General features: G+C 39.8%; 1 protein-coding gene across 1 annotated transcript in view; it reads right to left on the bottom strand.

Annotated features, from left to right (window-relative positions):
• The window catches only part of LOC124253877 (sodium- and chloride-dependent glycine transporter 1-like), a 161,736-nt gene extending 146,842 nt beyond the window's left edge, over positions 1-14,894 (bottom strand). The window contains exons 1-4 of the mRNA XM_046687732.1: positions 14,690-14,894; positions 13,838-13,969; positions 13,495-13,683; positions 12,499-12,628 (exon numbers count right to left, since the gene is read on the bottom strand). Coding sequence (XP_046543688.1) covers positions 12,499-12,628; positions 13,495-13,683; positions 13,838-13,969; positions 14,690-14,894 — 656 coding nt within the window. The remainder of the gene's footprint in view (positions 1-12,498; positions 12,629-13,494; positions 13,684-13,837; positions 13,970-14,689) is intronic.
• Positions 14,895-17,019: the final 2,125 nt, after the last annotated feature.

Raw genomic sequence — 17,019 nt, 5'->3', positions numbered from 1 at the left:
GTTTAACGCGTTTACTTTTAACATAAGACTCAATTGATTTGATAATGCCATGATATTCAAGGAAGTTTGTTTTTATCTGATATTTCTTCTGAAGGGAAGAAAGGTTGATATAGTTTCCGTCGTTATCAATTAAGTCATTAATGTTGTGGATACCTTTGTCAGAGAAGTGTTTATAGAAGAAGGTGCTTCCTCCTATTCTAATGTTCTTATTGTGCCATACGATATGGGAAATGATATCATGTTCGTTTTTGGCATTATCACCTTTAAAGTTTAGGTATAACTCCCAGCATTTCAGGACATCCCTCCAGAAGGGATTTGTTCTGCGATTTGTTAGTTTACATGTGAGGTTATTCGTTATTTAGGAGGTGGCACAAGCCACTGCGCCACCATCCTTGGGCCCATCTGTAAATAAGGATTTGTATGTATTACATTTATTTCTTAACTAACTAAATTCTTGTTTATACTGTAATTCATTAGTTTCTGATTTTTTAAATGTGGTTAATGTTAGGTCGACTAGTGGCCTAACCAATTGCCAAGGAGGAGAAGAAAGAAGGAGGGAAGGAGCTATAATTTCCAGCTCAATGCCAGCAGCAGAAATGAATTGTTTAATTCTTAAACCAAGAGGCGGAAACAGAGAAGACTTTTTGTTGTACAAATCCTGAATCTGCAGCTCCACGGGGTACTCGAGTTCGATCAAAGTCCTTGGATGGAGCCTTACATAAGGATGAACACGGATTTACGAAAGCTGGCTACCAGCGATTTTGAAAAAAAATCTATATAAGTTCACGAACAACTCCGTGTTTGGAAAAAAACATGGAGAATTTGAGAAAACGCGTTAATGTCAAATTAGTGAGATCAAACCAGGAGGAAAAACTTAGGAAACTAATAGCCAGCACGGCATTCAACCGAAGTAACATATTCAATGACATTCGTTAGAGAGTTACATCAAATTCAATTGGCCTGTTTACATGGGGTTGAGGTGAGAATAGAATAAGGTTTAACGTCGTGCTTGAGAATATTTCGCTCATATGACGACGTACATGCCTGTGTATGTGTATGTGCAGATGCTTGTACTAGCCCAGACTGAAGCTGGTTTTATAGTGCTAGCCCACTGAGATACCATGCCATAGTGAAGCATGAATACCCCACTCAGACACATTATACTGACTCCGAGCCGACCAGTCCTTGATGTACCCATTAATGCCGAGCGCCACGCAGGGACCAGCAAGTACCATATTTTAACGTCTTTTGGTATGACGCGGTCGGGGATCGAACCCGTGACCTTCCGCTCTCCGGGTGGACGCTTTAACCACTCCACCATGGATACATGGGGATGAGCATCCTGGACGTATCCAAACACTTGATGTATGACTTTTATTACAACGAACTCAAGAAGCAATACGGTGATAGATGTGAGTTGTTGTACACGGACACGGATTCGGTGCTGATGAAGACATGGCGAAACACGTGCATCTGTACGACAAAAGTCAACAAAATAGTGCTTGGAAAGATGAAGGACGAATGCACGGGCACGCCGATAGCGGACAACGACGAAATCAGAAAGGCGAAAGGCGTGAAAAAATATGTGGTGAAAAAACATATCAAACACGATCGATTCAAAGAAGCCCTGTTGAAAACCCACACGTTCAAACACCAAATGAACATATTGAGAAGCGACATACACACGATATACGGTCTGAGAATTAACAAGACGTCGCTGTCTCCCATGGACATGAAACGATGGATCTCCAGCAACGGTGTAAATACTTACGCATACGGACACATACACATATTAAATAATTGAAAAAAATAACAATAATACATAATGGAGAAAATTTACTACAGCACAGGCGGTTACTGGAAAGGCGCAGGAGCCATCCCAAAACTCGCCAAAGCCGCTCGAGTCTCTAAAGACGTCGCCAAAGCTTGGCTTAAAAAAAACAAGCTCTCTGGTAAGTTAGACGTAAAACCTATAACTACGCCCTGACAATGGAGGATGTCGCCAGTCGCTACAAAGAGGCCGATTCGTTAAAACGACAAAAGATTCTACCAATGTCGCCAAAGCATTAGAACGCATACACAAACGCAGTCGCTCGGACGAACCGTCGCGTTTGACCGTGTTTTGCGACCCAGCGAGGCGAGATACCGACCGGGCGGACTACTGAGAGCTGCGTTCTGATTAACTTCAGACAGACCTCGCCTCGCTACTTTATGACAAGTACGTTGGATAGTTAGCCTTTAAAAAGACAGACCCCATGCTCACTAAAAAGTGAATAATTCTTTAACATTCGACCGATTTCCGTGAAATTTTGCATGTACCTCGAATGATGGTCCATCATCATTTCAACAGTATGTTTTTACCCCCACAGGGCAAAATATTGAAAAAATATGGCCACCATCGTACCACCATTCCCTATACTACTTGGGAGAGTCATGTAAGTAGGGTAAGTGAGTGAGTGAGTGAGTTGAGCGGTGAGCTATATCAGTAGGGTAGTGGCTGAGTGGGTACAGGTTATTGCAGCAAACAACAGAGTAGCAGCATGTAAGCTCCTAATCAGATGGGATTCGATTAGTATTGTACAGAAAAGATCATGTCATACTTGCCTTACTTATAATGACCAGAGGACATTCTATGAGAACAGTGATCTTTATTATGTGTGCATCACCCACCTGTATTCCCAGCAGTTGGCTGAAGTCCGGAGTAAGGTAGAACATGGCACCTGAAGGTCCTCCAGGTAACGTCAAGCCTTTGACAAGCAGGATGGTGAGGATGATGTAGGGAAGTGTGGCAGTCACGTAGACAGCCTGCGATAGATGGATCAATATCCCAGTTTATATTCCAAGGCATATTTACACTACACTACACTACACTACACAGAACATATCGCTAGGCTTATACTCTAAATATCCACAATTGTATATTCAAGAATCAACACTACACACACTGTACTAACTTTACACATCACAACCATTCTAAACTGTAGAATAATCTCTGTCGCCCACCGTAAGCTATACAGTTAGCCCTTAGAACAAGGATAGAAACTACGATTATTGTATTTGTATATTTTTAGCTTAGCCCACAGACTAGGTAACGAATTACCTCACCCAATAAAAGTACCAAGCAAAATTGAAGAAGGTGAAACGTTGGTAAAATCACTATGACATAATGTTTGTTCCACGCGGCAACAGGGCTACCACGGCTGATACTCCTCGCTTCCCTAAACACCTATTCTCACAAAACAATGCTAGATGGATACTGTTGGAAAATAAAAGTGTTCATATCTTGATTAAAATTTGTGTTATGAAAACACAACCTTTATTCTTCAAAGAACAAGAAATATCAAAAGTCAGGGTGCGGTGTTATTTCTTTAATTCTAAGTGTTATGAGAGAGTGTTTTTCGTAATTTGTATTATCATTGATTAGGTGATAGTCATTATGGGTCAGAATGTTTAAACTTTTGAGTGTGGGTTTTGGCTTGCATCTCGCATCATATATGTTCAATGGCAATAGTATTTTTAGATAGCGCTTCAGAGTTGCCTTCATTGGCTGGCTAAATTTTGTTTTGACTTCCGGGTCTTGTCACGTCTTGTGTTTTCGATGGCTTTCGTGAACGCTCTGAGAGAATAATGATGGAGCCTAGTTTTGCTAGAATGCTCAAGAACTGTGTAAGAACTATACTGAGTCAAAAAAGAAACTTCACAAAATGTAATTTGAAAAATAATGAATTATTTTTCTCTGATGATACATCTATGCATCCGAAATGGGTTCCCTATCTTTCGACTCTAGAAAAACTTTAGCAAAACCAAATCAAACCCATCCAGCCGTCGTGCAAATGACGTTAGTGTCAAATCAGGTTTTGCACGTGCAGTCGATCACGTGATCTTCGCAGCGAAGTTTTCTTCATATGCACGTGTTTGCATTGGCCTCAAGAATTGAAAAAACACTTTTAAACCACAGTTCTAACGGTACTTGAAATGCCACGATTGTCAAATATGAAACGTGAACGTGCCGTTGGCATATTGCAAGCGGGAAGATCAGTTCTTGACGTCGCAAGAGCAATGGGATGCAGCCGTCGTACTGTGTATGACTTGCTAGGTCGTCTACAACAAACTGGCACCACTTCTGATCGCCCAAGGTCGGGTCGTTCACTCGTGACGTCACGAGCAGAAGACCGTCAAATCGTCCTACGTCACCTACGTGACAGATTTCTGCACTTGGGAGAAGGCTTCGTGGTCTTAGGAACAAACAACAGAATTTGCAGGAACTTGGCGCTGCCTTGCAAGAGTAGTGGCGCAGAATCCCCAACCACGTCTTCACAAGCATCAGGCAGTCGATGGGGAGACGGTGTTTGGCAATGGTGAATGCGCGGGGCGGCCATACACGATATTGAACTGAGAAATTTCGCATTTTTATTCTTGTGACTTGACATTCAGTATACCCATGTTTTGGAACGGCGGTTTAGCCTAATGGAACTGATTATGGCACTGTCAGTGTATCGAGTACATCACACAGATCTCAGCAATGAAATAATAACAATTTAACCATCTCTTGTTCTTTTATAGTGCCCTGAAGAAAGAATGTGAAGTTTCTTTTTTGACTCAGTATATATAAAGGCTGGTTGTTGCGTTATGCCACGGGACTTTTCATATGACTGGATTTCTACACATCTGTCTGCCATCATCACGTGTTTGCAAGACTGACCGTGTTTGCTTGCTGTCATTGTAAACAACCTTCAATCAGTATATCTGTTCTCACTGTAAATGTCAAGACTCTGGTGAGTTAATATTATATATTTGTGACCCAATATTTTAGCTTTGTGACTTTGCATTGTACTAGAAATCTGTATTGTCATTCATTGTAGCTTGATCATTGTTAGTTCAATATACTATTGAATATTTTATTTGTGTGTGTTCTATTTTGCTGGTTTAAAGGGGACTCTTAAACCTTTTGTCACGGCAAATTAATTAACCATAACAATAGTAAGACAGATACCATTGTTTCTAAATTGTAAGCTACGTTATAGTGACCATAATACTAAACAACAACATATGAAATTAAGATCAAATACAAACATACAAAACATTTGACCAACTTTAACAATCAACTTAAAGGTCACATGCAACGTAAAACACAACTTTGCACATTCTGATACCTTTCGGTATGGACTTACCAAAACAAATCAGGGGGAAAACTGGTTTCAACAGCTGGGCTGCGCTCATAGCACGTGCACAGTGAAATAGGTTCGCGCAACTTGGAAGCGGGCTGTCCGGTGAATACTCGGTGAAGGCTTTGGTGTGAGCTATTTTCCTAATGTTTTGTTGATATCTCACAGGCGCGAGCTTTTTATATGTTATGACAGTAAATAAACCGTTTATATAATTTCATTTGTCTGTTTCACCACACGTTCTTCTTACCGAGTCACTTTCTCAGTTCGATACTTAAAAGCAATGTCATTATTTAGCGTTGACAGTATTTCTAACTGTGATATAGATATATCGTTGTCACAGACAAAAGTCAATGTCTTGTTTTATTGACACCTGTGGGTCTGCCTGCCTGTCTGCTAATGACAATATTCAATACACAACTGCGATCACTGACCACATGCAATTTGAACTTAACACCAATCAGGCTATACACCATAAACAAAACGCATTGATTTATGGCCCGAGTTTGGTCTCTGTCACATTATGTAATTACACAGACAGGCAGGTGTGATACTTGAACACATGACATGTTATGATGTCTGTTGATTGCAAAATGTTATACACAAAAAATAAGCATGTATTTACAAAACCCAACATCTCTATATATACACACACAATGAGCCGTGAGGGCATCTGCAAATGAACCAGCCGTTACACTTGAGTGCACACCCACCCGCTCTGACTTGGTTCGGTATCCCGGTTGCTTTGTTTCTTGGAAAGTAAACCCAAGTACACAATATTGCACTTTTGATTTGCGATTGTACGCTTATATTTTTGTTTATATGTTTTTCATAACCAGCAATGTATATTATATGTCATGAATAAGTGATAATTGTGGTTTAATTAAGTTTGATGTTTTGGCTGCATGTGACCTTTAAGCTTTCATTGTGTAAATTTCTCAACATATAGTCCTTCAGATTTCAGTTCTATGACATTTTGATTACGACTGCTGATTCACATTCTTTACTGGCAAATTGGTGATCAAATTGTCAAACGTGATATAAGAAAGTAATTAACGACATGTCATGTGGAAACTATCCATATGAATAAAACAAACATCCAGCAATATAACCACCAATCATGAACAGCTAAACGATTTAAACCATTGTTGCATATAATTTCAACTAATCATAAGGTAAATTACACTTTTTTCGTCAGGTAGATTACATAACCAAAATGTAAGAAACGGCTTTTCCTTATATAAGGAAACTAACATAACCGGTCTCAATCGAAACCTTTAAGAGCAGAAACCATTTCGTATTCTTGAAGCTATTGATAACCCATAAACCCATTCCTTAAAGAGTCTTGATACACGTTCTAGGTCTTTTGTTGTGAACTGGAATGAACGGCAATACCTGCCCACAGGATGTCTGCAAATGAAACCCAGATGCCATCTTCTCATCTTGGCCACTTGAACTGATTGACAACCTTGGATGACGTCTTTTACACGAAGGAGATTAAACAGTCACTTTCAGATAGGTCCATATCTTTGGTCAATATACCATTTCTGGTGGTATACAGCTGCGACATACTGGTCTAGTTGTGGTCGCACAGGGTTATCTGACTGTAAGGGGACATCTTCTTCCATGTGTTCAGGATCAACAGATGGATTAGCAGTAGAATCTGATCCAGAGGCTTCAAGAGTAATATCATCTACATCATTTGTGGATTTCTGGATGTCGTGCCTTGTCCAGTCTGTGTGATACTTGCCATCCAAGCACAACATGCAATAACATGATATTGTTCTAGAAAGAATAACTCCAGGAGATACACCAACAACTGCAAGGACAGTAATTCCTCCATTTTAGGGATTGACAGACTTTGTGAGATCCTGAAAATCTTCCCGTTTTGGAGCAATGTCATCAGCTTTCAGGAAGACATAACTTGCACTCGTATGATACTTAGAGACGCATGCAAAGTATTCAGAAGCATCCTGAATTATCACCTTACCTTGGCGAACAGATGGATCTGCCATTCTCTTTGACGTCCCACCAATACCATCGCCCCTTCCATGCCCGGCTTCAAGGTAATTCCAGATTGATGGAACGCCAAAGAGGTTCTGGTGATCTGATGCCACATGGAATATGCTCTTATTCCTATACTGCGAAAAGGGGCTGTCAGTCCAGTACTGAATGCATGAAACGGACCTGTGTCAGCCTGGAGTGATGGGATGAGCCTCTTGATGAAAGCATAGATAGATCCAGCATTGTGGAGGTCGTCATCAGACACGAAGACATAGCTCTTGTGGGCCAGATTACCATCAGAATTGTAATATGCTACAATTGGATGAATAGTCACCGTACTTGCATTCCAGTAGGCACTTTGAACAGGTAAAGTTTCTGTGGCAGATTTTCCTTCAATGTGTGAAGTGCTTTGTACTGGTCTTTAATTCTAGATGTGTGTCTCAGGAATTAACAGGTTTCCTTTTGAACCATTTCAATGAAATTTGATTTGTTCATCTCATTGTTGATGACTTTCATCCTTTTCTTCGCATCCTCACATGACACTCTTTGCCACTTCTCATATGTTAGCTTCTCATCCTTTGCCATACTTAATTCGGCCAGGTATTTGTCTGCTGTAACTGTACGAGCATATTCTTCAGGATCCAAAGTAACAGAAGATCCATGCAGTTTCAATGACTTCAACAACAAGGTCATGTTTTGATGATGCTGACAGAGGCATTTGTCAGTGAAATGTTCCTTGGGCGCAGTTTGCAAAATGATAAGAAAGATATTTTGAGCAAGGGATTTTCCCCTTCAAACTTCAGAAAAAGTTCTCCAAACTGTCATTGAGGATCCTCTTCTGGAGATGTTCACCCTGCACAAGTTTCGCATGAGCTTTCCCAGTCTTCTGACGACTGACGACTGTTATCATCTGACTTTCGTGGTATTGTAGATTACAGAACGTAACTTACATCAAAGGGCTTAAATGCCAATGCTTATTTGCTTAAGGACATTAGAGTGAATATTTAGTGACTGTACGTCTGTCGGTTTGCTACCTCATCGCAACATGTGGCAAATAGTTTCCTAAAGTGTATCATATATGAAATATGATGATCATGTAGATTACAGTCTTAAAAAAACTGGGGAGACTAAAAGAGTGTAATGATGACAGTTGGGAGGGTTGTAACCAATGATTTCACAAATAAGCCTATTATCCGTAACCAAAAACAAAATATTTCTTGAATATATATTTTCCAATTTAGACACATAATCTATATGGGTTTTTCCCAGAAGAAAAAAATAAAACTTGCAGAAACGTATTTTCAACATCTATCCATAGTTTCAATCTTAAAATTAAGTGAAAATATTATCATCTGTTTCGTTAATGCATTCATATTACAAGTGTAAGTATCGATACTCCAATCGGAGACAAGCCCATTTTGGTCATTTGGTGACTTGTTTCATGATATATATATATATATATCATATGAATGCCTGGAGCTTTAATGTCAAAAGGTGCAAAAGTCAAGCTGGCAGAAATCTGATTTTCACTTGAGGTTGTCTAAATTAGTGACTAAAACTAGGTGACACATGAAATCAGCTATGTGGTACATGTTTCATGAGAATAGGTGTAAACACTGTACGCGTATCAATAACCTATTTTGCTTATTAATCCTGAGGTTCAGGTATATTCTACAGGTCAAATGTAAACCATGTTTTAAGTTAAAAGGCAAGTCACAGACTGTTAACGACTAAATTAATAGGTAGGATAAAATTCCTAAGGAATCAGATTTATTCCTTTACATCACCACACATCATGTTCAGTACAGCAGGAATAGCAGGTGCCATGACCTATCTCCGAGCCCTCCGTCGCCCTGTGTCTGCTTAATGGAAGTTGTATGTATTGGATGTGTAGCTGATGACAACCTGTCAGCACGAATACCATGCACCTTTCAATTTCCCATGAAAACAGGCCTCAACAAACGACCTGAGGTTTAAATCTGATGCTAACTCAAGTGAACCTCCAGGGTAAAACATAATCATGCATCTACATCCGGCTGAGTCAATGCTTAAACCACGCGTAAGTCAATGTTTCAAACAAACCTTACACCAATGTTTAAACGAAGCAAAAAAGCCAGTGTTCAAACTGGGGCGGTGGGATAGCCTAGCGGGTAAAGCATTCGCTCGACACGCCTAATTCCCTGGTTCGAATCCCCACATAGGCACAAATTGAAGCCCATTTCTGGTGTCCCCCGCCGTGATAAAGCAGCATAAAACCCAACTCACTCACTTCGTCAGTTCTTAAACCAATCCTAAGTCAGTGTTTATACCACACCTCAGTCAATGTTGAAACCGAGCCTTAATCAAAGTGTAAACGAGTCTTTAAGTACAGTACGTCAGCTCACCTTCCCGACTGACCTGACTCCTTTTACAATGCATCCGAAGATGAGTATCCAGGAAGCCAAGAGACACAGCGCCAGCTCCCACTTGATGCTGCCCAGCTGCTCCAGACCCCCACTGATACCGAGGACTTTATACCTGGAATCACATCAGGTGAGTTGTGTTAACATGGACAGCATTCATCTTAGCTTACATGCTTTTCAAACCTCACTTGCATCTCAGTCACAGCACAGACAAATCGTTCACAGACTATAGCAAGTGGAACAAATTAAATACTTCTTTACTGCCAAGGTATGTCAAGAAATAAAGTCCAAACTTCTACACACTAACGTTTTAGAAACGCTATTGAAACAAACAATGGCGAAGATTTTGATTTAACCCAACGTTCTGAAACATTCTGAAGTAAACTTTTCCATGTCTACATCCACTGAAGAATGTACATTAACTTGAGTAGTATACGTAATAGGGCTACGAGCCAACTTCCTGTTATTGCATCATTATGTTCCCAGAGCGGCAAATGCGTCAGGACTACCACGATTGGTACTACTTTTTGGACACATGGTATTATTTTACCACAACTTTCAATTGGAGATATGGCAGTACAAAATGATAGCACTACGAAATGAAGTCTAAAATATTTGTAACGAAATGCAATCGCAATCACCTTCCAAAATATTGATTGGCCTGCGGGTCGAGAAGTTTTTCGGAACACATCTACTACTGGAAAACACCGTGGAAAGCAACCTCATACCGGATGTTGCAAAGGTCGACTATCTGGCAGACAATCTCAGAAGAACAGACCTACAACCTTTAGAAGGACTACCTACATTCATGGATGACATATATGTCTTTGGCTAGCTGCATCGCAAAGACTGTGTTTGGAAAAAAGGCAGAGTTTCCTGCACGATCTGCAAAGAAGGCTCCCCACCATTCGTGGTTTCAAGAATTTTCACTGCAGTACAAGATTCCTTGCCGAAACAAAAATACATGCAAATGAACATCCTACACACAGTGGAAAGACAAGAAGACAACTGCGGATCCATACAAAGCACCATCACGAGAATAGGAAGAGAAAGTGAAGAAACAATTGCAAAAAGCTACATTGCCAGTAGATCTACACCATGTTCGAAGCAAAGATAGTCATTTCCAAAATACCAACCGACATGCTGCAGGCTGCGATTCCGAAACTGGAACGGCAACTGCTAGCATACGGCTACGGTCTTAGATTGACTACAGGAGAGATTTCTCTGGCATGCTGGACGGTCGAATTTATCTGCTTGCACCATGACTTCAGAGAGTAAGGCGACTTCTCCTCTACCATGGAATCGAGGATTCCGATGATCCAAGACAACAGCTCAGGGTGGGAGAGCACGTATGCACATGGGTCAAACACTGGAATGGCTACACGATGCGCACAAAACTCTACAACAAGGTCGTGTCCAAATTTCGAAGCCGGCAAAGTCTGAGAGCAAAACGGAGGACATCTGGCAAGCTATGCAGATTGCCTAAACGAACACCTTTGCAAGCCTTTCCTACATGCGGACGTCCAAGCAAGAGGCAGCACCCGCATTAAAGTGTCACTCTACGTGCATCCACACAAAACGGAAGAAATAGCAACGGATTTGGTGGTACAAACTCCAGACTTGGTTTCCGACGCAAACTTGTTCGTCGTACAACCACCAGCAAAACAATGGGAAAACCTGTTGAAATGTTGATGTTGATCGCAGTCTTGTTCTGACACATCATTCCAAACATGTCCGACATTTCAAGTGGACATACTTTACACCACGGACATCGGCATTGGAGTAGGACCTCTGCATTGCTAAGATCCCGATTCAAAAATGATACAAGACGCAGATGCATGTCTGTCAAGGGAGAGTTAATGCCCTTTATTATCGTGAGCTGATTATTCACACTCACGTATCTGTCTTCAATCACCACGAAGATGTCCATACTTTTCAACAGTACAAAGCACGGGCACACACAACAATACTTTCCATGCAGTATCTGGCCCAGCAACACATCCAGGTTATTCATTGGCCAGCACAGTCGCCAGATGTATCCCCCATGAAGCACTTCTGGGACGAATTTGGTCAAAGTCTTTCGCGGCGACAAAAGATGCGAAACATCCAGGAACTTGAGGCTGCACTACTGCAGAAGTGGAATGCCACCCTCAAGAACTCTATTCAGACGCTTATTGACTCAATGAGGAGACGTTGAACTGCATGCGTCAATGCAAATGGCGGTCACATGCAATATTGACTGTTCGGTTTGACCCCACAAGTGTTTGATCCTTTCTGACTGTGGAACATTTCAGTGAATGAGTGTTATTATCCACTCAAAAAATATCAATTCCTTACACGTGCTTTTAATAATCTGAACTTATATAAGTCGTGCGTTTTCAATTATGTTCAGTATAAAATCAGATAAACTCTGTTAACGAAGGACAGTAAAATTACTAGATTATCACTAGCTAGCATATGTCTTAAAAAGGAGAAAACTGTTTTTGGACAATACAATGTGAAAATGGGCTAGTAATTGCCCCTAACGAACCTGAAGTCAGATCTCCCCATTCACCAGCTTACGTAGCCAGGTAAGCAGTCTTTCCCTTGCACTAGGCTTTCACAACATCAGTAGTATATTTACATGCAATCATGCTATAGTTGCCTTATTAATTCTGCAAAGTGCATGATGTAAAACAGAAACATACAACTAATTAGTCAGTCATCGAATGTACCGAATCACACCCGTATCCCTGTTGTCACATTTTAGAATGATGAACATAAAGCTGCTACAAATATATCGTCGTACTTCAAATGTAAGTATGTAACTCGGAGGAAATAATGATAAGTAATTTGGTATAATTTAAGAAACATAAATGTATGCCTGGTAACGAAACATGCACGTGAGAGGAAATAGTAAAATAAGACCCATATCTGCTTCTGCTTACTGCCAGAACTCCTCTGCCGCTGTGTGGGCCAGGCTGTCATTGGTTCCCCACCTGTGACTGACGGTAGTGTTGATGTACTCTGTTAGTGTCGAGTTACCATCCGTCCCATTTAACACTGTAGAGTTGCTGACTGAATACAAAAAAGACGAGCTTTTTGATTATTTTGATGTCAGGTTTTGTTTCAACTGGAAAGTAAAGTGGCCGATATGCTGCTCTCGCACTACTAACACACAAAAATGCATAATAATAAGTTGATTTATTGAGCACACCAATTCACAATTATGATGTGCTCTGTACGGTATCAGAAAGATTAAGGCTGGAAGTTGTAGTATTGACTGAACAAGTGCACCAACACGTTATATGCTGCACGTACGTCACCGGCAGTGAAGAAACCCTACATGTTGCCTAGGAGAGCATCATCGATTGTAATAATTTGCTGAAATATATGCACACATATATTTCAGCGATTGTGGATACTTCTTGGTATGTCGAAGCGACATGATGTAACTCTTTTTTGTTGGTTAGAACAATACGTTACGATGCCATATTATAATGACGTAACAGCTGGATAAAACTCAATCACAATTTGTTTGCAAGGTTTCCAAATGCGTTTTCTAGCATTTACGTTTTCATAATAAAAGCGTGTAATATATAGGCAGAACATAAGTTTTGATAATCCTTAACTTGACAAACAAATACAAATCTGACGAACTGTTTGGTCTTCAAGGGAAAGGAGAAATATTTTGTTGCTGGTGTCCTCCCGAGAGACACTAATCCTTCGTACGGACCTTCTTCTCTAGCCCTCTTAAAAATGTGAATGTTCTTTGTAAACACATGAACCACCCTTTCGTCTTCAATTTTGAATCCACTCCTGAAAGAGTGACATATTTTCAGTTCGCTTTCTTATAATTTTGACATGACTTCCTACTTCCAGTGCGTGTATTCGCTGACCAAGTCATGGGCACTCTGCAACAAGCTTGTGGAAATACATCGTACCTTCAGTTCGCCCTTGGGACATGACTTGCAGGCTTCTCACACAGACGTCAGTGTTCCACGAGTTGCCACAGTCCGTCCAGGGAAGGACAGCTCGACAGGAGAAGACGGTGTAGTACAGTGCCCACGCGCAGATGGCTGTGTAGTACACGACGGTGCCGGCAGACATTATCAGCATCCCGATCCCAACACCTGATGGAGAAGAATCAATATGAAGCTAGTATGATTACAAATGCATGTCAGGTCTACCACCAATGAAGTGGTCATCAAGCAGTAAGGGACACATGAACTTTAAACGTCCACAAATCAGACACGAACTGTTAATGTTCGTTCGACCTAACCATACCTTTCATTAGGGGACACACGCTCCACACATGGGTTGCACTCTTTCCAGAAAACTGTCCCACTGCGACCTCCAGGAAGAACAGAGGAAGGCCACACAGCACCAGACACACAATGAATGGGATGAGGAAGGCTCCTGGAACAGAGACGCCAATGGAAACTGTGTTCGTTCGTGTGTGAATTTAATTCTTAGCATTATTCCTGCCATGTCATTCGCGGAGTACACTAACCACAACCATTTACCCCGTGCATGTAAACGGAACAGAGAGATAAAGGATATCTCCAAAGTCTCAACAACATCTTGTTGTCAACGCTACCATGATTTAGAAATATATTTACAAATTAATCGAAGGTTTTTTTTGCATATCATCATGAGTGAGTGAGTTAAGGTTAATAGTCACATCGGCAATATTTAAAAAGTTTTGAACTGATAATAAATGGAATTAAATTACAAAAACCTGTCGACGTAGGATAGTAAAATAACTAGATTATCACAGATAAAATGTTTTAGATTTATTTACTGGTTTTACGTTTCTAACTATAGACGACAAAACAAAATAAAACCAGGCTGTAGCTCGCCAACAACTGAATGTTGATCACTATACTAGGGACCATGGGGACTTACAGTGCGTTTGCTACCCGCATGGACCCTAATTGGATTACACCATCCCTTCAGCCGCTGGTGATTGTAGGAATAAATTAGCCGAAAAATAAAAGAACAAAAATACTACGTTTAAAAATCTGATTAGCGTAAATTTAGTTTTGAAAGTTTTGGGACTTATGTGCATATCATCATGAAATTGCTCCGTGAGCCAGGTCATGAAAATGAACAAAAGTTCTCTAGATAAGTAAATACCTCCTCCGTTTCTATTGCAGATATAAGGAAACCGCCACAGGTTTCCAAGTCCAACGCAGTATCCGATCACAGACAAGAGGTACTCGATCTGTGAACCCCATGCTCCTCTCGCTGATGATTTTTGTACTTTCTCGGAGTCGCTTATGTCGAACGATTCAGACAAGACGATCGCATCTTTCTCCCCCTTGTCGCTTCCAGAATTCATCACTGAAATACATGTACATGTTTCTTTCTTTCAAGTAACTATTAAAAGCAAACAACCAAGAAACCATTCCTTGTAATCAGAGCAAAAGCGAAATAGATGTGATATTATTTCGAACTATCCTAAAGCCAGTTATTACACAATTAAAATGCAATAGGAATGCATACTATGACCGGATATCTTTACGTTTCGCAATATTTCGGCGCTTATTTCATGTGAACCTGTACCTATGAAACATACACTCATCGTACTTTGACGTATGCAAAATCACCTTTTATGCCCTGACTATGCTATAAATTGAAAAGTTGATAACTCAAGATATGCTTAATCACACAATATTTCAAATACATTCCTTTCATTACAATAGGTGTTGAAATTTCCGAATCTTTTCAAAACTGTCTAAAGTTTTAGATGATTCAATTGATGGATCAATTTTTGTGGATAATTCTAACATTTCATGTCGTGGCAAAAATATGAATACTATTGAAAAACAGCTACAATTATAAAATGGTCTTTGGAAAATGTATTTAAATTTTCAAAGGAAAAACGCATTTTATCCACTTTTGTAGGACATGCACACCTCACAGTGACCAAGAACAAGTCTTAGATGGCACTCCTATTAAAGTTGTCAAGGAGGCCAAGTTCTTGGGTATCATTTTCGATAGCCATTTTACCTTTTCATCACGCGTTGAAAGTTGTTTCACACTGAAAACCCTCCTCCTTTTATATAGACCTCTAATACGTTCCAAAGACGGTTTTGGCTCAATCGTCTATGGTGGAGCCTTTTAAAGTAAATTAAATCAAGACTTCTCCAGTTGATAGCCTGTATGTTGAAGCCGGTGAGCCGTCTCTATAACATAGCCGTAAAACAATGATCTTACAGTACATAACTACACATTTTTCAAATCGACCTAATTCAGGTTTTGACTTTGATTTCAATTCTCTTTATCAGGATCTGTTTTGTAAGAAAATATCACCAATTCCACCCAAAGGAATTAGAATAATACCTGACATAACTGCAGCAAAAATTGACTTATAGAATATTTGCCCAACCGAAATATGTTCTACTACTCAGTGGGAGCTAGTTCAGCCACAAGTTGATCTTTCGTTTACGCGACTAACAAAATCAGACACAAATGAACTTATCTATCATCAAGAATGTAATCAATTAAAAACACCTACATTACTCACAATTCAAGATTTTTACGCATGGACAAAGGATGGTGACACATTTGCTAGTGCTATTGTCATTGGTTCCAAAACCTTATCATCAAGACTACAAAATGATACATATATTTTCTTACACCGAAATCAAAAGCTGTGTTAACAGCTCTTAACTAAATGAATGCTCAAACTAAATGTAAGCAGTTCACTATATTTTCTGATTCCCTCGTCTGTCCCCATGCCACCAAGAGTAATTCTTGTAAACATTCACTTTTACGTAAAATCATAGAATTATATAAAAATCTCGCTACTAGCCAATACGACAACGTCTTCTGTTGGTTACCTACACACGTTTATAGTAATGAAAACACACTGGCAGGTGGTGCAGCCAAAACAGCTCGCTCCAAATCTGCAACACTACTTCTAATTACTTACAGTGATTTTGAGTATGTCATTAGATGTTACAACAAGGATTTCACGCAAAGGAAGTGGTACACTCAAGTAGGTATAATAAGTTACATGAAATTGAAACAACCATTGGTTAAAACTACTTTCTTGTTGTCAGTCCAAATTTGAGGAGGTCATCGATGATGACTCATTGGTCATAATAGGTATCTATTAAAAGGTGATCCTCCGTTTTGTATCTCTTGTGATGAAAAAATAATAGTCAAGCATGTCCTGCTTGACTGTGTTGATTTTTGCATCACAAGAGACACATTTTTCAAAGTAAAATGTTAAGGATGTTTTTAATAATATTAATTATCTTTGAAATATGGATTTTGTATAAGAAATAGAACTTATTTAACATTTTTAGATAGATGTATTTTTGTTATAATTGGAAGTTATTGGGTTTTTTTTAATTGATTTAACTGATAGATTTTGAATAATAGGTTTTGAAGATAGATGTATTTTTAATGACTGGTTGTTTAGATTAGTCACTGAGATTGCAAGTGGCTGTCTCCTC

The sequence above is a fragment of the Haliotis rubra genome, unplaced genomic scaffold (genome assembly GCF_003918875.1).
Source record: "Haliotis rubra isolate DU_JTF1 unplaced genomic scaffold, ASM391887v1 Scf557, whole genome shotgun sequence".
Lineage (NCBI taxonomy): Eukaryota > Metazoa > Mollusca > Gastropoda > Lepetellida > Haliotidae > Haliotis > Haliotis rubra.
The sequence above is the reverse complement of the archived record's forward strand: the minus strand, read 5'-3'. Positions and strand labels throughout refer to the sequence as shown.